Raw genomic sequence first — 27,216 nt, 5'->3', positions numbered from 1 at the left:
TACGTTAGGCTGGGTGTACAGTTCCCTAAATATTCTAGTTCCATCTGACTTCTGTGACTATTATACAATAACCAACAGAAGGAACTGAGGAAGAAAGTGAGTCTGGAGCGCACAATTCTACTGTATAGGAGAGGTCAAAGGGGAAACTTGAAACCATCATATCCACACTTAAAACCAAAGAAAATATATTTGTGGATTCTTCCTGTTTGCTTTCTTTCAGGCTTTCTTTCAGGTACATTGTTTTGCCTTTTTTTATTCTCCAATAATAGGAATCCCTACCTAAAGAATAGTACAGTTCAGAATTGGTTGGTTCTTTCAACATCAATTAACAACCAAGAAATTCCCCCATCAACATGTCCACAGGCAAGCTCGAACTTGATAATTACTTATTGAGACTCTCTTCCCAGGTGATTCAGGTTATGTCAAATTAGCAATTACATCAACCAGCATGCCCACGACACTCAGATCTCTTTGCTACCATTTCAACCCAGTGTGGCTGTATTCGTTCCACCCCTATACTTTATATGCCATGACAAATCTCCCAGCAATGCGGAACATCGATCTTAAAGACAAGAGCACTCATCCTCAACACTCTTAGAAGAGCTGCATAAGTTCATTAATTTCAACCCAGCCAGGAACATCTCATACAATTACCCATCTATGGCTAGTAGCAAACATTTGTCTTTTTCAGCATGACTTCCACATGTGTTGTGATATGACAGACAAAGATCATTGGCTCCTAAATCAGACAGACTTCAGTTCAAATCTTACTTGCAAAATCTCGAATAATTTTCTTAAACCTCCCTGAGTTTCATTCTCTTCAGTTAAAGTTGCTAAAACAGTATTAGCATCACGTGTCCTACAGCATCATCTTTAGGATTAGACAATTTATACAAAATAATTTGGTGTTTAAGAAGCCTATACGGACATACAGATGCTATTTTTATTAAAGGAGACTACACTACTAAGGGGAAAACATTAAGTTTATTAACAATGGAAACTGACATTTCCTGTTTTCTAGTGGGGAGGACCACACTCATCACTTTGGAATAACTTGTTGCTGGAGAAGAGCCTCCAACACAGCTCATCTTAGTTGTATAGATGCACAAAAGTAGGACAATGTCATAAAATGTCATTTTCATTTTCATTTTCTTCAACGAGTTACACACTCTTATATTCCTGAGGGAAAAGAGCTGGCTAAGGGAAGCTGCCAATAACGTGGAGTCAGACCTCCCACCCACTCTTGTGCTATTCAGCCTTATTACAACTTCTGCCAGCTCAGGAGAACTGAAAACACAAAGGGACTCTGGATAAGAAAGTTTCCCACTATTCTTGATAAGAAGGCTTAGTGCAGGATTTTCCTGACACAGGCACCACAAAACAGGAATGTAGCAGAAAACAATAATTAAGAACATAAACAGAGAGGTGTAACCATGAGAACACACACTTGGAGCATGGCTCTCAGGAATAACTCAGTTCTGGCAAAAGTCTCCATAGAGGGTGAGACATCTGAGGGAAGGGCATGCAAACATAAGTGGGACTGAGATGAGATGGGGGGGCAAGACCTTCTGTGTGAGTCTAGCTGTATTCCAGAAAGTCTGTAGCAAGGCCAAGAGTAATGACAGTGTCTTGACTTACCACCTCCCTGTCAGCACGGAAGTTCTATAAAGTCGAACACATTAGTCATGTCTGTCTCTGTGGGACCCTGGAATGACAATCTAAACTATTAAACTAGAAGTTGCTTCTAGTGTTCTTGGAAAATTCAAGGTAAAGCTATCTTTGTATTTAAGGAAATTGGACGGGGATACTTTTGATCTCTCAAAGGTTCTTTTTCCCCAGAAAGAGTTCTACTCAGTAGACTCAGGCTGGCTGTCTAAATGAATTCAGGACAACAGCCTCAGTCTGTGAACCAGAAGACAAACATTTACTACCTTCTGACTGTGCCTAGAAAATCTTTTTTCTAGGTTAAAGTCCCCTTTACTATACATTTCTGTCTCTACTTTCCAAACTGATCCATAGCTAGGAAGAGTAGGTATTTATTAGTTTCAAAATTTACAAATTACAAATGCCCATCAATATACATTGAGATCTTTCCCTTGCTTTCACAATTTAGTAATGAGCTAAGGCCTTCTGCCACCTGAGAGCCATGTGCACTGACATTTCTTTTACATCTGATGAAATTTGAACACCCACACCATTCTCCATTTCTTCACAGACTTTTTGGATCAAAGAACATGAAACCTTATGGCTTTGACTTCCTACATTTTAATTGTCTTTAATTTTTTAACCCGTTGAACAGGTAAAAGACTGACAGAATGGAATAAAGTACATGATATCATCATACCATCCACATTTGATTACATTCAACATCATTTATGATGAAGCTTCTTTTTTAAAACATGAAGTAGAAGTAGCTCTAGCATATATGTAGATACTTTTGAAGAAATGATGTGGATCTGGGTGCACTGCTTAGCTTCCTGTTGTAATAATAGTGATCAGCAGCATCTTGCTGAGAAAGGTGTTTCTTTGGCTTACACTTCCACATCATATTCCATCATTGCTGGGAGCCAGGGTGGGAGCTCAGAAAAGAAAGCTGGAGTCAGGAACTGAAGCAGACCCACAGAAGTGTGTTTTGTTCCTTGTGGCTTGCTCAGCTCCCCTTTGTGTACAACCCAGGACCACTTGCCCAGGGGTAGCGCTGACTACAGCAGGATCATAAGTCCTCATATTAATCTCATATCATATCATCAAGGAAATGCCCTCATAGACATGTCTATGGGCCACTCTAATGGAGTCATTCTCTCAGCTGAGGTTCTCTCCTTGATTGTAGCTTGTGTCAAGTCAGCACAACAACAACAATAACAACAAACAACTGGCATAGTGTGTGAGGAAGGAGAAAAATGCCCACCAAGTCTGAAAGTTGCTCTTTGGGAAATGATGACCTTCAAAATCTTTTCAACTACTCTATAGCCAAGTGTAGTTGTACTTATGAACTGGTTGGATTTACTTTTTGAGACTTAGTCTTGTTAAGGTATGCTTACCTTACTGTGCTTTGTAGATCTAATCTGACTTTCCATATTCAAACATCAACTTTTCAAGTCTTGGATACAAGCATGTACCACTGTGCTTAGAATAACCTGCCTTTGTTTGGCCTTGCTTCACCTCTCTTCTTATACCGAGGGCTGTAGAACATTTAATCTCCATCATTGGTCCTACCAACTTTTCCCAAGATTCAGAGCTGAGGAATGAGCTTCTACTTACCTGGATGTCAACTTTTCAGATGCATCTATAGGCATCATCAACATGTTTTTGTTATATTTCTCAACACTCTGTTACCATTAGAACAGCCATTTTTTTAGAAGTAACAGGCCAGCAAAATGGATCAGTAGTAAAGAAGCTTGTGGCCTAGAGTATCTATGTGTTCTATTCTTGGGACCCACATTGTAGAAGGAAGGAACCAACTTCTCCGAGTCTAATCTGAGCTCCGCACGTGCACCATACATGTATACACACACGTAGATAATAAAAAAACAAAAAAATCAAATAAATAAATAAATAATCATTTTTAAAACAATAACAATACTAAGTAAAATTTTATTGGAATCATTTATTGGATAATCTAATAATTTTATTTTTAAAATAGAATTTCCAACTCTACTTGACATTACAGTAGATAATACCTGTTCTGAACAAAGATAGCTGTCAATATAACCATCAATCTAAGAATGTCCAGATTGTTAAGAATTCCCTGGCCTCCTTAATGTTAGTAACTGTTTTTGCCAGGTCTTTATAACTCGTTAAACTTTTTAAAAAGCTTATTCATTTCCCTAAGTCAGGACTTTCAACAAGGTCCAGATGCTCTGAAGTCCTGAAGAATTACTATTAGTTTATTTGACTTTGTAGTTGGTAAAAATCATTACTGATCTATGTTGCTTCTTCCTGCCCTCCGATAAAAGCCACTAATCTCAAGCTCTTTCTGCCACTATCAACTGATTTTTTAAATTATATGTTTGCTGTTTTCACTTTCTGTTCCTAACTCTCTACAGATCTACAAGTTGTCTGCCACCTTTGCATTGTATAGATGTGCATTATTGGCTATTTTTTTTGTCATAAAAACTGTAATTTATTGAACCACATTAACAGTGCCTTCTGAAACAGTCACTCTTTCGCTAGTCCTTAACAATTTACATACATCTCCATTCTCATAAGTTTGCTTTCCAATTATCACATGTAGACAATAGGATTGCAATTCTTGACTGCACTGCAGTCAAAATCAGAGTCATAAATTTTCATAGATTTGTAATTTTTTAAGCGTAAAGAAACCCCTGTTGCCATCCTCCGGAATTCACCAAATGTGAGTGCTAGTTCTGTGTGTTGCTGTGTCATCAAACGTCCACCACCTTTTCTTGTACTGTGATTTGTCAGTGATTCACATTAGAGTGGTCAGAAAGCTAGGCACCTACTCTCTGACAGATATTCAAACACAGTGTTGCATCAGGTAAAGATGTAAAAATGTGCACATCATTTTTGCATCTCTGTTCAAGCTATAGCATCTTTTTTGCAGAAAGCCTTTAAGTGCATTTAACTATAGAGCATTAGATACACAGTCTCTTTCCCATAGACTCAGATGTAAATTCCAATCCAAGAGTGGATGGAATATGTGTTACCAAAAGCAAAGAGGGGATCATATCACTTCACACATCAACACACAAAATACTGCTTTGGGGCTGGGTGTGACAGCATATGCATTGATTCCAGAACCTGGAGGAGGAAGAGGCATGCAGATCTCTGTGAGTTCAAGACCACCTTGATTTATATCATGAGTCCAGGCCAACAGAGGCTAAGTAGTGAGATCCTGTTTCAAAGCCTAAAACAATCACAAAATGCTGCTTTTGGAGCTAAGAGATAACTCAGTCACTAAAGGGTCACACAAGCATGGAAACCTCAGTTTGATTCTGAGAGCCGCAGAAAGAGCCAAGCAACTGAGGAGGTAGACAAGATCCCTGGACCTTGATGGTCAGCTGTCCTATCTGCATGTGTGAATCTGTGGTTTGGTCCCAGTGAATTACTGTATCTCAAAAAAGATGGCAGATGGATAGCTCTTGGAAAATAACACCCCAGGTTGGCCTGTTGTATCTGCACTCATATGCACACAAACCTGCACATTTCACCCCACCCCCAAATTCTGATTTTTCTAGGGTTTATTTTGTTTCATGCAAGTTAATTCAATCAAAAGATGTTTCCTACATGAACGTGTCTGTATGTGATTGTGTGTGTTTGCATATGTGTGCATATGTGTGTGATTTTTCTTGCTTTAAGGATATGACACTTAAACAATGTTCCACTGGCAGTCAACACTGATGGTAATAGAGGTGACTTTTCTTATTGTCCTGTGTGCACCAGGCCCCATGCTTGATTTCCCACATGTGCTTTTGCCTTTTTTGATCTCCTGAGAAAATCATGAAATAGTAGGTATTATTCCTACAAACAAAAGAGTCAATTTAGGTTGGGAAAGGTCAGTAATTTACCCAGTCAGGTAGGTTAGGAGATTGGTTTGGTTTGGTTTCATAGAAGATTGTTTTGAATCCATATTTGCATAATGACCAAGCCACTGCTATTCCCATTAGGCCAGGCAATCATAACACCAATAATTATGAAGATGCATAAAAACAATGAGAATGAATAAAATGCACGTAGTGTATCTTAAGTGCTGCTGTTGGTCGATTATATCCCTCCCATTGTAATAGACTATTACTGGAGGCAAAACCATAAGAGAGGCATAGCATAGAAAATAGTTGGAAAGTGACCAGTGAACCACCCTCCTAAGGAAATTCCCCTCCTAATTAGATACAACCTTTATGAAGGCTATGACTGCCTCTGCAGCCTCAGTTATGTGACCAAGAGGATAATATTGTGTCCAGACTTGTGCTTTTGTTCTCTATCCAAGAGTGTTCAATTGTGCAATTATGGACACATGTCAAAAATAAGTTAACTCTGTAACCCCGCCATACAAACACAATTTGATCAGTACACAAACCTCTGCCAAAATTGAAAAAAAATGAGTAAAATTTTGGATGGTCACTAACTAGATTGAGCATTTTATTTTAAACGTTTAGCACCTTTCTCTGTATATTCTTCCATTTGAGGAGCTTCCACGTCATCCCGTGTATTGCTGTCACCAAGCTCGTGTTGTCTCCCAGTGCATGTGCCCCCGATTGCACTGCTAAATGTGCTGCTGACTTTAAAGGGGCTTCCATTAGCAGAGAGAGCTTCAGTCCCTGCGCTAGGTTTCAATGAGCAGGATTTGGCTCTTATTCGTGACTTCTTACCACATAGTTCTCTAATCTAGTCCTCTTGTTTTTCATGTGTTCTATCCATTGCGTGGATACCATGGCTTCTTATTTCAGAGGGTTTATTATTATTATTATTATTATTATTATTATTATTATTATTATTTTAATCATCTCTTGTATCTGGAAATCTCAATCTGGTAAATTTGGCATTTATTTGTAAATTTTTGTTGTTATAGTTTTGTGACAGAGTCATTGTAGATCAGGATGGCCTTGAACTAAGGACAATCTTTCTGCCATACTTTCGAATACTAGGATTACTATTGTGGACCACCATGTCTGCTTTCAACTTATCTTAAACACTGAGCTTAGATGCTTCTTCTTCTTCCCTCGAACTTAGACAGATCGCATTCTTTTTCTCCATTGCCTTTGTCCGTGTGCACGTCTGGCACAGTGTGTTATATTTGCAGCACATTTGCTCATGTGTCAAAGCAGGGGAGCCTGTACCTAGCTCAGACTGTAATATATGGTAGGCAGTGAAAGAAATCATTTACAATGCCACCTGAATAACAAATAATTCAAGCCTCTGTTATTGCTCCCAGGTTTTTTATAGGCAAGAGGGTCACAGCAAAGGTCAAGTTATTGAGACACAGAAACCTCAGGCTGTTGTGCCTCTCCCTGAGGCTGGAGTCTACATTATTGAAGTTCGAGCGTACAGTGAAGGAGGAGATGGAACAGCGAGCTCCCAAATCAGGGTACCTTCATATGCAGGTAAGTTGGCCATAGCAGGCTCAATTCGATAGCCTTCACTGATACTGGACGCACTAAATCTTCTTGATATTGAAGGATGGCAGAATTCAGAAAATTTTAAGTTATTTTTTTCTTCTTTGAATTCCATGCCATTCTGCAATTAGCATAAATGACAAGTATAACCTAGAAACCAGGTGATGTTTTCATCAGGATAAACTTCCTATAAAGTTCTTTGCCTAACCTGGGCTAAGTAGTAACTAGCCACTTGGCTTTTGAAAGTCATGTTTAGACACACACAAAAATTTGTGTGTTTGATGTACCTGCTTCTCTATTAGCATGATTGTCCTATGAAATGAAAAAGAACTTACGGGGAAGTCTTAAAACCAATATTTATTGTTTTCAAAACCATTGATAAATTGCATTCACTATTAGCACATAATGGGTGATTGTATAATGATTTGTTGGTCAGCAATTTCAAATGCAAAGTTTGATGTCTAGTGATTGCCACAGAGGGCTGTGTGTGTGTGTGTGTGTGTGTGTGTGTGTGTGTGTGTGTGTGTGTGTGTACATATGCACATATAAATGTAGAGGCCCAAGGTTGGTGTTTAGTGTTTTCCTCTATTGCTCTCTGTCTTAGCCATGTTCTATTGCTGTAAAAAGATAATGACAATGACAACTCTTATAAAAGAGAGCACTAAATTGGGGCTTGCTTATAGTTTCAGAGACTTAGTCCTTATCATCATGGCACGGAGCATGGAAGGATGAAGGCCAACACAGTGCTGGAGAATTGGTTGAGAGTGCTACATCCAATTCCGTAGGTAGCAGGCAGAGAGAGACAGAGAGAAACAGAAAGAGAGAGAGAGAGAGAGAGAGAGACTGGGCCTGACTTGGCCCCTTGAAGCACTAAAGCTCATGGCAAGTGACACATTCCCCCAACAAGACATACCTATTCCAACAAGACCATACATCCTAACCCTTTCAAATTGTGCCACTCCTTGGTAACCTAGCATTCAAATTTATGAGTCTATGGGAACCATTCTTATTCAAACCACCACACTCTCCAACTTTGCATTGTGTAAGAATTTCCTATCTGTATATGAAGTATTTATCAAACCCTGATTCCATTCTCCCCTTTCAACTCCTCCATTAACCCACACTACCTCCATTTTCCCAGCCCAACCTTAGGTGCCCTTTTTTAAACCCACTGAGTCTAGTCAGTGTTGCTATGATGTGCAGCAGTGTGGGACTATCGATTGTAGTATGGGGCTAATAACTGAAGAAAGTTGACTCTCCTCCAACTACTAGGAAGCATTGCAGAAGAAGGGAGAAACAAAATTGGAAAAGCCAAACATTTAATAACTATTGAGGGGTTAGGGATTTAGCTCAGTGGTAGAGTGCTTGCCTAGCAAGCGCAAGGCCCTGGGTTCGGTCCCCAGCTCCGAAAAAAAAAAAAAGAAAAAAAACTATTGAAAAACAGTGTATTCCAGACATGACAATGTCGTTGCTCACATGAGCTCCGCCTTTCTGTTGAGGACAGGGTCTCTCACTTTACCCAGACTTTGCTGTATTAGCCAGCCTGTCACATCAGCAATTCCCACAGGGTTCCTGACTCACTACCCACAGCCTCTACCTCTCTAGCAACACAGAAGTAAAATCACAGATGGATCCCACTGTGCCCAGCTCTCTGTAGTGTGCTAAAGATCCAAACCCAGCACGGCACACTGCTGCCAGGACGCTGGGCCATTTCCCCATCCAACACATTACCTGTTGAGTTTCAAATTTCATCGTGTTGAGTCTGAGATTTCCTTTTTACTCAAACACAGAGGCTGTTGAGTCATTCGAATGAGGTCAGCTACAAGTTAGGGACTACTTACACAGACTTTGGTTTTTTCATTCATGTTTTAATTAACTTATAATATCTATGAAAATAGCAAGTTTTATGTTGTAGCTAATAGCCATTTGGGCAATTAGCAATTCCTAAACTTCAATAAAGCAAAAATTTCATCGTTTCATCTAACTTAGCTCCATAAAACCCATCTGAGGCATAGTTTCATTCGATATTGTCAAAACCAAATGCTTTAAAAGTTGAAAAGCCTTGCTCAGGTGAAAGAGAGGGATGGCTTCCCAGCCAGGGTGCATCTTAATGTGCATTGTGCTGCTTGGTGCTTGGCTTTCACCTTGTTTATTTGGCTGGGTTAAGATAACATAACTAGTTAGCAGACTGTACTCAGCATCATTAAAGTTGACGTCACGAGACTATCATGGAAATTGGGCATGCTTTACTTACTTCAGGCCATGCCATTCCAGTGAACTTACCTTATCATGACTCATATGTGGCCATGCAGTGTACAGTCAGTGCATTTTGCACAAAATGAAATTACTCAAAATGACTCAATATTCTAATGGCTGCTACTGCTTCATCAATGATACAAATTGACAAAGAAATGAAGACTAACCATTCTGCATGTGTAGATGTTTGCATATATGGTTTGTCATCAAAATCATTCTTTTGTTCTGAAATATATGGGGAATCCATTCAAACTCCATGTCTCAAACAAATAAAAAAAGGTGATCCCCGTGATGTCACTATTCTCATCTAACCACAAAGAAATCTCGACAGAATATTCTAAGATCTGCGGAAATATTTTAATCCTTATTCTAAAGGTTTTAACACAGATTCCATCTCTGTGATGATCTTTGTCAACTAAATATAATCTAGAATCACTTGGAAAGATAGGCTTAATGAAGAATTGTTCAGTTAGGTTGTCCTATAGGCATTTCTGCAGGGAACTATCAAGATTGTAGTAACCGATGTGGGAAGAAAGCCTATTGGTTATAATTCCATATTCCTGCAGGGGATCCTGAATTGTATAGGATTAGAAAGACTGATGACTATTAGACAGGAACACATGCATTCATGTCTCTCCACTCTTAACTGCGTATGTGCAATGACTAGCTCTTTCAAGCTCCTGCCTCCTTGACTTGTCTGTCACAGTAAACTGTAATAGAACCGTGTAAGCTTTTCTTCCTTAATTTGTCTTTTGTCCAAGTTATCTCATCACAGCAACAAGAAAGAAAACTAAGCCACTGTTTTGAGCGACAAAATCAAGGGAAGATCCAGACCTACAAATCGTCAACTGAGTACTTTTATCACATTCGTCATTTTTTATTTTCTTTATACTTTTTGTTTTTAGGTTATAACACACTTACATTTCTCTCTTGCCTTTGCCTTTCTTCCCTCCAAACCCCGTATACTCCTCCTTATGTTCCCTAAAATTCATGGACTCTTTTTTCACTAACTGTTGATCAGTACCTTTTTTCATCAGCAACAGGAAGGCCATGCTACACTACCACACAGGTATATTACAAGGACCAAGAAAGATAGTATGTGTTAAGGGTCTATTACTGTGCTTGGCATACAGGAAGTAGTCACATGAATCACTCTGATGTTTTAGAATACCTCTAACTTAAGAGCCATTTCTGAAGTTACTGCCTAAAATAGCTCTTAATTTTTTTGGCATATGACTTTTCAGACCAATCAACTCAGACCAGTTAGCTGAATTCATTCAACTGCATGTGATGATCTGATCTCATGAAAGAACTCCTTCTATAAGTGTATGCATCATAAATGCCAGATTGGCCCTTTTTGTCAACTCTGGAAGGATATAGAATTTAAGCTTGCTCTGCCGAAATAATCAAATACCATGAATATAGTAAATAAAATGTTTTATTAAATTTTATTATTTGTGGAATATTATGAATTCATGTCTCATCACACTTTTACTAATTATCTTTGTTCCAGTTCTTAAGCCATTTAAGTTCTACAACAAAAATTTCATTCCCATCCCTTGCCCTTAAAATACTTCCTACCTGTGCACCACTGGTAAACATCAACCATTCTCATTGTCAGATTTGTTTGTTAAAAGTTGTTTAGCTTTTCAATACATTTTCAATAGACTTCTACTTCCTTGTGAAGGCAGAGAACTCAGACAATGCCTTATTCCATAGCAGAACAATGCCATGGGACAGAGGACCAATCCTGCCGCCCATCATCTCTGAGAATGTTTCTTTGATAAGTGGCTTCATTGGAGGCTTCTCTTTTGTTCACAGGTGGGAAAATCACAAGCGCTCAGTCCACCCTGCACTCTCTCTCCAAGTGGTCCTCAGTAACACTGCTCTTGGCTTTGATGCTTCCTTCCAGTTCCTGGTGAAAGCAGCTCACGCAGTGTGCTTTTCTTTGCTTTAGCTTGAGAAGGCAGCAGCAGACAGAGCGCAGAATGAATGGAGATGGAGTCCTGAGAAAAGCTTTGAACACACGGGACTACAGATGGTGCATTCTCAGGAGTCCGGGGGGAGAATATGAGTTACCCATCAGGTTTCTCTTTGGATTTTATAAACGGAGAGGACACTTCTTGGTCCAATAAAAATATGCAGATTGTATGTAATGAAATTTTGTAAGCAAAGGTAATTTCTGTCAGATGTATTCCTAATTTTTTTAATATGTTGGGATTTGATTTTCTATTTAATGACTCTGAGTGTCAGCCATCCATTGCCGAGGTGGTCTCTATAGCCTGCTCAAAATCAAATACAAACCCGAGAAGGAAACGTGTTCTCAAGACTCTGTGTCTAATGTTTTCCAAACTTCCCATTAGATCACTGCTTCAATACCAAACCAGCAGGAAATATGAAGAAATACTTCAATTACTAGGGTCCAGGATAGGGGAAATACATAAAAGAATTCTTAAAAAACTGTTGTATGACTGAATAGAAAAATAGCAAGATTTTTCCATAGGCCATTCTACATGTGCCCATATAGTAAGGTATTAAGGTAGGGAATTTCCATTAGTGGAAGTTGAATAGAGAATGAGTTCAAACTGAGTTATTGTCTCCCATGGAGTAACATGGGACGTAAGAGTGAATACAGTCCATGTTTAATGTCAAAAGATAGTTTAACGTCACGAAAATCGTGACCACGGAAAACATCAACAGCACAAAGCCACAGGTGCTAATACGAAAGTGCAAAGAGCAGGGGAGAGGGCGCCCCAATTCTCTGCCTGCTGTCAAGGCAGACGTAGAAATGAGCAAAAGGCTTTCTTCTACTTGCAAGTGTTATAAGGATAAGGAAAGCTGGTGGAAGAAGGAATGAAACTAATTATTCAAACAAAAAATCCGAGGTTTTAGACACTGTTCCTCATCATATGCCACTTACAAATGCTTCCCAGCTCCTGGGGTAAAGAGAGTCTGTTAGGTAGAATGATGTTCTTAAAACTAAAACTGAGTTGTGGAAACACAGCATTGCCACAGGGCTTCAGCTAGTCTAGCCAAAGTCTGCATTGCTGGATTCTGTGAAAATTTCAGTGACAATCCCATTGATGAATTGGAGGAGTCAGATTAAACCTAAGAGATAATTCATGGGAAGCTCAGAGAGATTGTCCTACTTCCTGAGTGTGTGATAGGACACAGCACAAGGACACATCAGGGTGAAGATCACTATGAAGAATCCAGAAATGATACAGAAGGCATACTAACGTTCCAGAAAGAACCTGAAGATTCTGGCTAAATGAGCAATGCTCATATGGGGACAAAAGGTAGATTTCATTGCTTTGCCTTTATATGATATGAGCCAATTAACTGTATTTGCATCTGTAATAACAAACAGAATGAAAATCCTGAGCTTAGGTAAATGACAGTTGGGATAGTCTATCCTGAATATCCTATAAAAGTTTTCAGGGTGCAGTGTAACTATCCATCAGTTATTCCCATTCTGTTTAGAGAGAATTGTGTCCCAGGCAGCTCTAAGCAAAGGAAAGTCAATATAAGAAGATGATTTCAGTCAACAGACTGTTACTAAGAGAGTGACTATTCAAGCCTATGAATAATCAAACCACGTGGCCTTCCTCATGTGCCTCCAGGGGAATAGGAGAGGCTGGAGTTCACCAATAAGAATCAAAAGATGAGCTTCCCAAAGCATGGTGTCACTTGCAGAAACAAATCCTGCATCTGAAAAAAAATATAGAAAGATATTTTTAAAAAAATATGCTTTTCATATTTGGTAAATTGAGATATTTTCTTCATTTATTATTGATGCTCTCATTTAGATTATCTGAAGAACTTTAAAAATCAACTTAACTAAATTCTTCTAAAAAAACCAGTAAAATAAAAATGTCACAAAATGGCAAATTCTAATTAATCAATATTCCCAAATCACTGCCTGAATATCCACATATAGAATTTCTGATGTCATATTCTCACACAAGTCAGAGATGTGAGGTGCTTTTACTCAATATGCATAAAATATGTATTTTGCATCATGAACCTATTTAAAATAAAGCAGGTTTTCACTGTATCTGTATTTCTGTACCCCACATTTGTTATTTTGTAGCAAGCAGACAACATTCCTATCAAGGAACATTATTTTCCAACAACAGTACTGAGAACGATTTTTCCTTGGTGGGATGGTAACCACACAGTCTTACATCACTGAAGAGACTGTATTTTTCTACAATGCCCACTGAATCATAAGAAAACAGCTCTCCTTATCATGAGACATTTCATGACAGCAAATGTTTTGCATATGTAACTGAAGGTACTGTGGACTCTGTGTCGAACCGTTAAGTATGTTGTATACAATCTGTATATATACTATATATAATGGTATATATCATGTGGAGGGCACAGTAAGATAATAGTTCTGTGTACTGTTCTTGTAACAATAGACCTTTTTAATAAATAACTCCATTTTTATTGACTTTTATCTTTTCTCCTGTCAGCTACATAAATGTTAATATGTCAAGCAGGCCAAGTAATGTTTATGATTATCGTGATGGCTGCATGTGGAAAATGTTTGTTAAAACTTTACACACTATTATTTTGGGTTCAAAACTCCCCATAAGGTCTAAGTAGATGACTCTGCAGGTAGGAATGGCTGCCACCAAGGTTAAAAGACCATTCACCTTCTTCATGCTGTCCTCTAACCTTCACATACACCTACACCCCCAAAATAAATAAAAGGTAACTTTAATTATCTTCATGGATAGCTTTCTTAACCCCAAAATGAACATAAACAACTATAGCAAAAGAAAAAACAAAGAAACAAGTAGAAATGGGTCAGATTTGGGATCAAATTTATGAGCTGTTGCTTCTTAAGGCAGCAGACTCAATGGAATCAGGAGAATAGAATATATGCTTAGGGCACTCTTTGGCTTTTTGGCTACCAAGGGGCAGTCACACTGTGCTGGGTACAATTGCCACACATTTACATTCTTGTGCTCTTACAGGCTTTCTTAGCACCATTAGTTCACCTCCATTTACTAACAAGGAAAGCATGATTTACTTATAGGCGATTCTCTACCACCTAACTCTAGACACATGCAGAGGAGAGGACACTAGATCCACGATGAGTGTGCCTAGCGTGATGCAGAGTATGCAACAAGTGAATACTTTCAATCATTGGCTTAAGATTGCTTGGAGAACAGGCTTTCCACATCTGGATGGCTGTCAACTAACCTGAAAACCTATATCCCAATGTACCCAATTCAGTAGCTCAGAGACGAGAAAGACTATTTTAAATATTCTTGGACACAAATTAGTACAAGTTTACTAAAGGAACTTTGGCAATATCTAGTAACATTCTACATGGATTTGTTCTCTGATGCAACAACAGGGATTAAAGAAAAGAGGAGAAGGCAATAGTAGATGAACGTGAAGGAGGGTGGGGAGGAAGAAATTAATGCAGAAGAAATAGCAGAGTCCAAAAGTAAAGGCTTAAGGTTAGAGCTCAATAGTGTTTGCCTAATGTGAACATGACCTCCAGTTTGATCCCCCGCATAAGGACAATGGGAGAATCAAGAACAATGATTATCAGCTACATGGTAAAATGCTAACAAAAACTATAACATCACTGAACATGACACCGAGATGGGTGATACATCAGGAGAGAAGAGATGAGAGGAGGGGAAGGGAGAGGAGAAGAGAAAAAAAGAAGGGAGGGATGGGAAAGGGAGAGGAGGAAAAGATACTGAATTATCTCTCTAATAACTCATTTGAAATTCAGCATGGATCTGCTCAACCTTTCTCAGTTTGATTTTGCAAAACAAGCCTTGGAGGAAAATAAAAAAAAAATTAAATAATGCGATAAGACTAAACCTAAAAGTGAAATACTCAACAATATGATAGATCCACTTTTGTCCACAAATCAATGTCTCCCAGAGGTAGAATTGAGAGGTAATCTACTATATATTAAAGAGTGACACCTGCCAAATACTGTATGGGACAGTCTTGGTGTCCTGACTCATCAGTGATTGTAAGAACGATGTCTTTGACAATATGGGAAAAATTTGAATATAAGGTAAGTATTAAGTGAGAGAAAGAAATAATAGTACCACTAATTTTTCGGTCTTTATCAGTTAGAAATATATACTAAAATATGTAAGGGTAAAATTATATGATTCTGGAATTTTCCTTAAGATAATCAAGTCAACTAAAACATCTTTGGAATTAAATATATGGAAGAGTAGCAGAATGTTTATAATCTCTGAAGATGAGTGGTTGGTTTAGAATATATACTATTCTATTCTCTCTATACTGTGTGCTTAATATTTGTACATAGCAAGAAGTTGAGTGACCTCAATTTTCAGGCATAATGGAAACCACCTGATAAATATCACAGAGACTTTTTAATATTGAACAGAGAGAGATCTCCATTTGTCGGCCTTCAGTTATATGAAAAAGAGCTTATACCAAATAAAACTAATTTGAATCTTCTATGTGTTAAATTAAAAAAAGACTTTTTCCTCAGAAAACCATTGTAGCACACAATCTTGATGATTTCTATTTTGCTTTCTGGTTTTGTGTCATGGTAATAATATCTGCCTTTATCATTTTAATATATAATTAATAACTCATAGTCATGCATGAATACATTTTAACATATTTTATTAGATGGATAAAAATAAAAATTCACAAAATGGCTCATTCTCTCACCACAGAAAATTGAGCAGTCTTTAACAGTTAGACACTATAAAGTCCATAATCCACATTTTATCACTAGTGATTAGGCATCACATGCACTCATTTGGGGGGTGTATGGGGTAAATGAAATGGTCTAGCAGGTAAATATGTTTATTGTCACATCTGACAAAGTGAGTTTAATCCCCAGGACCCAGGATGAAAGGAGAGAACTGACATACTTACAAACACATACACACACACACACACACACACACACACTTGCACACACACTTGCACACTCACATGCACATGATTAAATATCTTGCACAGAAGGAAAACTTTTCAAAAATGGTGATATTCTTATGTTGCTTTCTCAATTAGAATAAACTCATACCGGTTACTAAAAACAATAAAAACAAACAAGCAAAAAAGGGCACGAAAATCCCACCTATATTTGTCTAAACATCTGGAGCCCCATCAGTGACGTCTGTGGTAAGTTGCACATTTGCCTCTCACAGAAACTGATCGCTGCAAGATTTCATGATAGTGTAGAAGTAGACCAGCAATGGCTATTTTCTATGTGGCAGAAAACGGCTCACAACACGTGTTTGTCCCTCTCTAGAAATGTAGCTCAACGACATAGCAGCTCCATGAAGACTGAAGTGTGAATCATTCTCACTAATAAAATGGAATGCGGCAAGTATGTGCATCAGTCCCTGTGCCAGCACCTGAGTTTACTTTCTACAGAGATGCTCAAATGCAAATCATTTTGGAATATTCTAGGGTCAAAAGGAAGCATTCTGAAGAAGAGTTATGTGGTCACAATGACAATATAACACACACACACATGCACACACATGCACACACACACATGCACACACATGCACACACACACACACACACACACACACACACACACAAATAAAATAAGCATTTCTCAGAAGTATCGTAACATTTCCTGGGTCTCTTCTGCTTCCTAAACCATGATGAAATGCTGCTCGCCAGCTGCCACCAAAACAGTGAGCCCCATGATGTTCACTCTTCTCTACTCCCTCGGTTAAGCAATGCCATGATGTGGAGTTCCAAGCATCACACCATGCCTGTGTCTCTCTAACCAGACATGCTCTCAAGCCAGTTATATTTCAGTTATAATGCCACAGTCCAAGCAAGGCTCTGTCTACCTAAACACTTCCTAGACATATTAGCAGATGCAGAAGTCCAGTATCCTGCTGTATAAACATTGAAGATATATAGAGCCACAAGACATATGTGTTCCCTTGCTTTGTCTAGATATGTAGCCTTCCCCACAAGGGCCACACAGTCTGCAGTTGCAATTGGCAGACTTCACTCCATGTGGTCCCAGCAGAAAGCAGGAAGACCCTACACAGCATCTTACCTCCCCCCTCTTGCATTCCTCTCTTCCTCTTTCCTTTACACACACTGCTCTCAGACTTCTCCAAACTCATTTGCAAGAGAATTGGTCTGTATCAGTCTCTAGCATACTCTGAAGGTTTCTGAGGGCTTGAGAAGAAATGGTTGTGTTGGTGACTCACACAGGAATTATAATAAAACAAAGCTGTGTCATTGAGGAGTGCCAGGAATCAAAGGATGGCGAATGAACAAATTCATAATGGAATATCAGTCCTGAGCATGTCCTCAATGGCACATGGCAAATAAATAAGAAATTTGGAAAACTATCATTTTAAACTCCTAATGAAATATTGATTCTGGCAATATTTATCAATAGTTACTAAGAAAAATCACTACAAGAATGATGAAGAATCTGTGTTTGGGTTGTGATTAGAACCTACTTATTAATTTTATCATCACTAAAAATGGGTCACTCCTACCTTATTGGCATCCTGGGGTGATACAGTATGCAGTATATAATATACTATGAACACTGATAATTCAAAGTAAACCAAAATGGTGAGTTTAACCAACCTCCTTCAGTTGCACAGGATATGAATCAGAATGCAAGGAAATAGAAAATATCCTATATGAGACCACAAAGGATTAATTAGCTATGACACAGTCCAGTCTATAATATCGTGGAAGGGGCAGGAAAGAACAAATGCTGCCCTTAATATGACCCTCAGAAAAAAAATGTAAAATACAAAGACTGTGGTTGAATTTTAATTCAAAATAATAAAAAATTCTTAACAAATATTTTTGATGAGGAGGATAAAGCAATGAATTCATGTTAAAGTGATTGCTTTAGGTATAAAAAGGGATTACTTCTGGTTTTGAATCATAATATTCTAGAAAGATATATAGAATGGTATAATATTTACTTTAAAGTGTAGCTGAGATGGGAAGAAGAGGAGAAAGGCGTGGGGGGAGACAGGGACCGATGTTTGGTTCAAAGACAAATTGTTTCTAGGAAGAGAGCCAGCCTGGCAAAATGATGCTAACTGAACATGTGGGGTGTTACATGACGCCCTAGTCTGATCTGTTTGAAATTTTACAGGAAGACATTCTTAAATAATTACCAAAGAACAAAATGTTGGGAAGAAACAAAATGATCTTTGCTAACATACTTCAGGGGAAGAAAATCAGCATCACTTGAGACAAACTTTCAGATTTAAAGACTAGCTCTGACCCACTTGAGCAGTTTATCAGCTTCCTGTGGGGTTTCACTTCCAAGGAAGCAATCTGAACACTTTCAAAGAATCTAAAATAGCAAAGCTCATAGTTCTGGTCCCCCTGAGCACAATTTCTTGCCAAATTTATGTCACAATTTTATACATATATTAGTATTTCCACATCATTTGAAATAACATTTTATTATGTAGTCCAGGCTGTCCCCAAATTTGAGACACCACCCTGCCTCAGTCTTTGTAATGTGCTCTGTGCAGTCTCTAAGGAGCTATTCTTGGGCTCTATAAGAAATGTCTCAGAAAAGTTTGATTTTTCCTTCTTATTTTTTTCTCTCTCTCTCTTTCAAATGCTGGCCAGTATCTATTTATGTTTTCTCTATGAATTTTTCACTCTTTCTCTGAAGCTACCAGCCTTCTTAAACATGGCTGTTTTTCAAACCTTTATGTCTAACTTAAAATGGCAGAAGTCTGTCCTTCTTCCTGATCCCCTTCATCCAGGCAGCTGCTGAAGCTACAGTTTGCCTGTCATGTTTTTTTTCTTTCAAATTAATAAAATCGTTCTCAGGCTTCCTTCTGAGTTCGTTTTTAATTTCTTTTATTAGTGAAACAGCAAACCCTGAGAGAAAACCCCCATTTTCCTGTTAACATGTGGCCCCTTACTTAGTGAGAGGCCCCTAAACATCTCTTATCAGGAAGAATTTTGCTCTATAGGCAGCATGCATGGACTGAAGCTTAAAACTGTCTCTTATGGATCAATTAATGTTGCAGTAAAATATAAAATGGGCAAAACCGATTCCCATGTGTACCCTGGCGGTCATGCTCCCTCGATAGTTCCGGCTCCAGTGGCCATTGGAAGTAGTGTTAGTTTATGTCAGTGGCTCCATGCAGCCCCATCCACTTCTGACCCGCTATCTGCGAGCCATTCCAGCACCCAGTCAGGCCACTTGCTCCTCATTCACAGCTCTCTTGGCCGGTTTCTACCACTCAAGACATACACATCCCAATTCCATGGCAGGCCCGGTGCATCCAGCCACCATACACTCTTGAACTCAATTAAGTCACCACATGAAAGAACACATCACACAATGTCCTCTGATCCACTCACTAAGATATAGTTTGTCCATCTAGACAGCACAAAATCCTATACACATCCATCCCTTAAGAATAGTCGTAACAACTGGAAATATGGGCAGAGAAGAATCTTAACATCTGTCGCCATGTTCTCCTGGCTGCCTCCTCTTTGATCTGGCTCCTCCCTCTCCTTCTAAAACCTCTGTTCCCACCTACATTCCTTCTGGTCCAATGACAGGCCTTGTTTTACCTTCTCTGCCTTCACCTGTATAATGACATAAACCTACAAATTAGCATCGTAAACAGTCAGAGCAATGAGTTAGGGATGCAATTCCTGCTCAAGGGAGACACTTACAAAGAAACACTTACCTTGTAATGTCAGAGGCCAGTCCCAGGCCAGAACTTGGGAGAAGGAGCTGGGGGAGGGAAGAACTGAAGGAGGGAGATTGTTGTGCAGGCAGCTCTAATGTGGCAAAGCCATGCAAAAGTTCCGACAAGGAAGGAGAAGGTTCCTCCAGTGTGCAGCGAGCACATTCAAATGGCTAAAACTCAAGAACTGAACCAATGTCTGTGGAAATTATCTGGTCATGTTTGAGACACGGAATATGCTGGAAAACGTTTTCAGCATTACTTCTCACTCACAGGAATGACTATTTTTGTAGTTTCTGCCTAGCGGGACTGTTCGTAAAGATGATGTGGATGCATCTGCAGTAATCTTAGTCAAGTATCTTCACAGTGCAAGGTCTAAGGTCTGCACTGCACGACGCTGGATATTTAACCACATGTACTTAACTCATAAAGAGCTCATCATCACAGCAGAGGAGACAGAAAGTAAGCCAGAGACTGGGAGGAGGGGCGCTGTCAAATGCTGTCTTTGATATGTGACATGGTTGTGGCATTCTACAACTCGCAGCACCTGTGTTACTTATCTGCACAAGAAATTTAAAAATGGAAACTAAAAGAGTATGTTGTAGGCATAGATTTTTTTGCAACCTATTTTTAGTGAGGGTTCAAGCTTTCCTGTAGTCGACCACCCAGCAGAGGTAGTAGAAGAGAAAAGTTCTTAGGATGTGGGAGGAGGGGACTTGTTCAACAATAGTTCTTGGTAGCTGAGCTTGACCTTCTTGGGCAGCAGTTTAGTCCTGTAGCAAACACCAAATACAACTTAGAAGCTGCAGGCTAGTCCTCTAGGGAGGCAGATACCAGACTCGAATCAGCAACTACAATCCAATCCTTTCAGCATCCAGACACCAGGCACAAACCAGCAACTGTAAATCCTGATGAAACCACCAGGCTTGCCAACCAGCCTGACGTGAGGCTGCAGGAACCTTGAGAGCAGTTCCTGGGCGATTTTCTCTCAATGGTGGTATTATCACAAGTTGAGTTCAACACCGCTATGTAAGGCAAATGAATGCATGTGTGTCTTTAGTGAAGAGTAATGAGGAAGAGCAAACCAACCCAAGGCTCAGTGTCCATCTCCCATAGTCTGTAGGGTCATATTTATACTTTTTCATCAAGCATTGTGTCCCATGTCTACTATGGGAAAACAGTCTTTCACGTGTTTGCTTTTGCAAGACATCCTTTCACCTGTGTGTCCCAGTGAAACGTCATTCGACATAACTAACTTTCCAAAAAACTAGAAGTTTCCACTTCAGAGTGAGATGGGAGAGGGAAGGGGATGGTCATGACACATAACATTTATGAAAACTCAAAGAATACACATAAAAGTTAGAAAATGAATGCTTCAGAGCCTCAATGGCACTAGCTCTGTTTCGATCACTGCAGTCACATGTAGTGAGCGATCATGAGGATCAGTCACTCAAGCAGAGGTGATTGAATCATCACAGAAAGTTCCAAGAGACAGCAGGAGCCTCATTCAAGTGAAATTTGTAATGGAATTAGTTAAGAGTGACTTACAAACAGGGCTTTCATCTACATGGCTACAGGGATGTGTGTGGTGCTTAGCTGTATAGAGTTCCTCTTCCTCCCAGGCAGAGGTTTAAATGAAACAAACCATACCACACCCAGGAGCTCACTGACTGGAACAGGAAGTGTTATTCCAAACCATTAGCATCCCTAATGAGGATATCTCTCACAAAATCTCTACAGTCATTAAAAAACATTTACATTCTTCTGAGTTTGCTAATTTCCACTGTGAGTTGTCCCTAATTATATTAACAAAGTCCTTCAGCTCTAATTTGAATATAGTGACAATGCCAAGGCCAGCTTAAATCATTTTTCATTATTTTTAACGACATTAATCCTTTTTCCCATTTAATACTTCTGACCGTGAATTTCAAACCCCATCCCATCTCCAATACTTAGACTATTGTGAGGACTACACTGTCCCTCAGGAGTACTCACTCTACTACAGTGCCATCAAAAACAAAACTTCCCCTTCCTTTTCCTTCTGCCCTTAGTCTCACTAGTTTGCATACTTTATTGTTTGGCTATTATTATTCATTTGAGAACTGATTTTGTCACCAATAAATATCTGAGTTTGGTGCTAAGTGATTTTGAGATATGGATCAGACATTAAGAACTGTGTGCTGCTTCTGCAGAGGTTCAGAGTTGGGTCCCACCAACTGCTTCAGGAAGCTACCCCTACCCTGTAATTCCAGCTCCAAGCAGGGGTCTGACACCCTCTTTTGGACCTCAAGAGCATATACAGTCACATACAAAGAAACACATACATACACACATGCACACCCACATACATAATACATACATACATACATATATACATTCACACACATATACTTGTATAGCACACAAATACACACATACACTCACATCACACATACACATATACATACATACACTCATAACACACATACATTCACACGACACACATTCACAAGCACACACATGCCCCCACTTTCATACATACATACAAATATATATATATATACACTCATACCACATACACACACAAACACAAACACATACATTTTAAAATAAATATTTAAAATAATTGCTTCCTTAATTTTAGAGGATGACCAAAGATTTTGTTCTGTGTGGATTTTTTTTTTGCCAATTTAATCTGTTTGTGTAAAAAAGAAAACTGTGCTTAGAACATATCCCAGGGAATCTAAATCAGCACACAGTAGAGAGGTCTGCACATCTGAGGTTACAGCCACATTGTTCAAAACAGTGAAGGTCTGGACAGCCTAGGTGGTGGCCACCAGATGACTGGACAAAGAATATGTGTCATAGATACACAATGGAGTTTTAGTCAGCTATAAACAATACAATTATGTTGTTGGCAAGAAAATTGATGAAATGGAAATCATATTAATCAAAAATAATTCAAATTCAGAAAGATAACTCTCCATGTTTTTCCTCTTAGAAGTAGAGCCAAGATTTTGTGTCTACACACAAATGCGGGGATGAATCTGACTTGAAAGTGAGCGCCATCTGGGGAAAGGATGTGGACTATCATGGAAAGGCAGGAAGAGAAAGGGCAGAGGATACAAAGACGAATATGCAGTCAAAGTGCATGACGCTCATGACTGTAGACTCCGGATGCACCCGTCACTATGTAACATGACTATTTGCCAATGGAATAGGCTGGTTTTACAAGATCTTCTTGAGCTAAGTGTATTGAGAGCAGCCACTCAATATCCCAGTACATAAGATACAAAGGCAGAAGTATCAGAAATACAAAGCCAGCCTCAGCTACATAGTTGAAAACAGCCTGTGTAACATGAGACCTGTCGTTTAAAGCCTAAGGACTGCCCTCTCATTTCTCTATTACTTTATTTATTAATTATATATTTATTAATTATACAAATTTATATTAAGCAAATATTCTGTTATTAATATGAAAATTTTACTCAAATTAAGTTTTCCTTTTTGCCTCAAAAGTACTCTGTTGATACCAAATTCACAATTATTCTAGTGTGCTTAAGGTAGAAACACTGCACATAAAAATTTGGACCCTTGCTTAGGGTCAGTGATAGGCCACAGGTAAAGATTTATCTCTAAAATAAAGAGATAAAGAGCACATTGGGCTACAAGATTATAATATAGAAAAAGTAGGTTGCAGAAAATAAATGGCGTAGAAAAATGAGATACTCAGTCTCATCATGACATCTTCTGTTAAGTAAAAGTAGCTAAGCAAAACCCTGACATTCATAGAATTTAAACTGAGCCAAAAAATCCCAAAAATCATCTTTGTATGGAGCTTACTCCAAAACCACAAACTCCACGCATGAATAGAATGAATGGAAACGTTTGACCGGCTGAGTCCGGTCCGTAAATGTTCACAGTAAAATTTAACAACTACTGATGAGGCAATCACTACCTGCTCCATCTCATCTTCATCCCAGGCCTCAAGCTTATGGAGTACCCAGTCTCCACTCTCCAGAAGATTGCTTGTCACATGACAGAGGGAAGTGAAGGAAGGACAACGTTCTCCATGAGCCTTTCAGCATCCACAAGTGACCCTCACCCTACGACCTCACATCATCGTTGATCCTCGCCACGTTCTCATGGCTTCTCCTGATTCCAGCAAGACCTAGAAGTATAAAGCTCATTGATAAAGGAAGAGGAAAAAAAATGAAATAAGTATGTGGCTCTGACCACACGATTGATTCATCCCAACTACGTATACACGCCTGGCTACAGGGCAGAGTAAAGTGACTGAAGACAGCCTCAGACCCCAACACTATCTGCCCTATAAATGACTCCTACAGACCACAGAAGAACTTTTTTTCTGGAAAGGAGAGGCATCCTTGAAAAGAGTATTTCATTTGCTTTATCCTATTTAATCCCTGTAAGAACTTTGTCCTATGAATCTCACTGTTGTCATTAAACAGATGACAAAAGGAAGAGTAAGATGACAGAAGTCAACTGCCCAGAGCAGTGATTGGCATGCAAGCCAGTCAGCTGTCTGAGATGACTACAGTCAGCTGTCTGAGATGACGACAGTCAGCTCTCTGAGATGACAGTCAGCTGTCCGAGATGCCAATCAGCTGTCTGAGATGATGACAGTCAGCTGTCTGAGATGACAGTCAGCTGTCTGAGATGCCAGTCGGCTGTCTGAGATGACGACAGTCAGCTCTCTGAGATGCCAGTCAGCTGTCTGAGATGCTAGTCAGCTGTCTGAGATGACAGTTGGTCAGCTGTCTGAGATGCCAGTCAGCTGTCTGAGATGACAGTCAGCTCTCTGAGATGCCAGTCAGCTGTCTGAGATGCTAGTCAGCTGTCTGAGATGACAGTCGGCTGTCTGAGATGCCAGTTGGCTGTCTGAGATGCCTGTTGGCTGTCTGAGATGACAGTCGGCTGTCTGAGATGCTAGTCAGCTGTCTGAGAGGCCAGTCAGCTGTCTGAGATGCTAGTCAGCTGTCTGAGATGCCAGTCAGCTGTCTGAGATGACAGTCAGCTGTCTGAGATGACAGTCAGCTGTCTGAGATGACGACATTCAGCTGTCTGAGATGCCAGTCGGCTGTCTGAGATGCCAGTCGGCTGTCTGAGATGACTACAGTTGGCTGTCTGAGATGACAGTTGGCTGTCTGAGATGACTACAGTCGGCTGTCTGAGATGACAGTCGGCTGTCTGAGATGATGACAGCTGCCCGAGATTCCAGTCAGCTGTCTGAGATGCCAATCAGCTGTCTGAGATGCCAGTTGGCTGTCTGAGATGACAGTCAGCTGTCTGAGATGCCAGTCATCTGTCTGAGATGCTAGTCAGCTGTCTGAGATGACAGTCAGCTGTCTGAGATGACAGTCAGCTGTCTGAGATGACAGTCAGCTGTCTGAGATGATAGTCGGCTGCCTGAGATGCCAGTCAGCTGTCTGAGATGCCAGTCGGCTGTCTGAGATGACTACAGTTGGCTGTCTGAGATGACAGTTGGCTGTCTGAGATGCCAGTCGGCTGTCTGAGATGACTACAGTTGGCTGTCTGAGATGACAGTTGGCTGTCTGAGATGCCAGTCAGCTGTCTGAGATGCCAGTCGGTCAGCTGTCTGAGATGCCAGTCGGCTGTCTGAGATGCCAGTCTGCTGTCTGAGATGCCAGTTGGCTGTCTGAGATGACAGTTGGCTGTCTGAGATGACTACAGTCGGCTGTCTGAGATGACAGTCGGCTGTCTGAGATGATGACAGCTGCCCGAGATTCCAGTCAGCTGTCTGAGATGCCAGTCAGCTGTCTGAGATGACAGTTGGCTGTCTGAGATGACAGTCAGCTGTCTGAGATGCCAGTCAGCTGTCTGAGATGCTAGTCAGCTGTCTGAGATGACAGTCAGCTGTCTGAGATGACAGTCAGCTGTCTGAGATGACAGTCAGCTGTCTGAGATGATAGTCGGCTGCCTGAGATGCCAGTCAGCTGTCTGAGATGCCAGTCGGCTGTCTGAGATGACTACAGTTGGCTGTCTGAGATGACAGTTGGCTGTCTGAGATGCCAGTCAGCTGTCTGAGATGCCAGTCGCCTGTCTGAGATGACTACAGTTGGCTGTCTGAGATGACAGTTGGCTGTCTGAGATGCCAGTCAGCTGTCTGAGATGCCAGTCGGCTGTCTGAGATGACTACAGTTGGCTGTCTGAGATGACAGTTGGCTGTCTGAGATGACTACAGTGGGCTGTCTGAGATGCCAGTCGGTCAGCTGTCTGAGATGCCAGTCGGCTGTCTGAGATGCCAGTCTGCTGTCTGAGATGCCAGTCAGCTGTCTGAGATGACTACAGTCAGCTGTCTGAGATGCCAGTCGGCTGTCTGAGATGCCAGTCGGCTGTCTGAGATGCCAGTCAGCTGTCTGAGATGCCAGTCAGCTGTCTGAGATGACAGTCGGCTGTCTGAGATGCCAGTTGGCTGTCTGAGATGCCTGTCGGCTGTCTGAGATGCCAGTCAGCTGTCTGAGATGCTAGTCAGCTGTCTGAGATGCCAGTCAGCTGTCTGAGATGCTAGTCAGCTGTCTGAGATGCCAGTCAGCTGTCTGAGATGACAGTCAGCTGTCTGAGATGACAGTCAGCTGTCTGAGATGATAGTCGGCTGCCTGAGATGCCAGTCAGCTGTCTGAGATGCCAGTCGGCTGTCTGAGATGACTACAGTTGGCTGTCTGAGATGACAGTTGGCTGTCTGAGATGCCAGTCAGCTGTCTGAGATGCCAGTCGCCTGTCTGAGATGACTACAGTTGGCTGTCTGAGATGACAGTTGGCTGTCTGAGATGCCAGTCAGCTGTCTGAGATGCCAGTCGGCTGTCTGAGATGACTACAGTTGGCTGTCTGAGATGACAGTTGGCTGTCTGAGATGACTACAGTGGGCTGTCTGAGATGCCAGTCGGTCAGCTGTCTGAGATGCCAGTCGGCTGTCTGAGATGCCAGTCTGCTGTCTGAGATGCCAGTCAGCTGTCTGAGATGACTACAGTCAGCTGTCTGAGATGCCAGTCGGCTGTCTGAGATGCCAGTCGGCTGTCTGAGATGCCAGTCAGCTGTCTGAGATGCCAGTCAGCTGTCTGAGATGCCAGTCAGCTGTCTGAGATGACAGTCGGCTGTCTGAGATGCCAGTTGGCTGTCTGAGATGCCTGTCGGCTGTCTGAGATGCCAGTCAGCTGTCTGAGATG

General features: G+C 40.4%; 1 protein-coding gene across 2 annotated transcripts in view; it reads left to right on the top strand.

Moving 5' to 3' along the window:
- Positions 1-13,794, top strand: part of Cntn5 (contactin 5) — a 1,240,814-nt gene extending 1,227,020 nt beyond the window's left edge. For both annotated transcript variants that reach the window (XM_087560151.1, NM_053746.2), the window contains 2 exon segments: positions 6,893-7,061; positions 11,151-13,794. In XM_087560151.1, the coding sequence (XP_087416277.1) occupies positions 6,893-7,061; positions 11,151-11,251 (270 nt within the window). In that variant the 3' untranslated portion in view covers positions 11,252-13,794.
- The last annotated feature ends 13,422 nt before the right edge of the window (positions 13,795-27,216 follow it).

The sequence above is a fragment of the Rattus norvegicus genome, chromosome 8 (genome assembly GCF_021556685.1).
Source record: "Rattus norvegicus strain SHRSP/BbbUtx chromosome 8, alternate assembly SHRSP_T2T, whole genome shotgun sequence".
Lineage (NCBI taxonomy): Eukaryota > Metazoa > Chordata > Mammalia > Rodentia > Muridae > Rattus > Rattus norvegicus.
The sequence above is the reverse complement of the archived record's forward strand: the minus strand, read 5'-3'. Positions and strand labels throughout refer to the sequence as shown.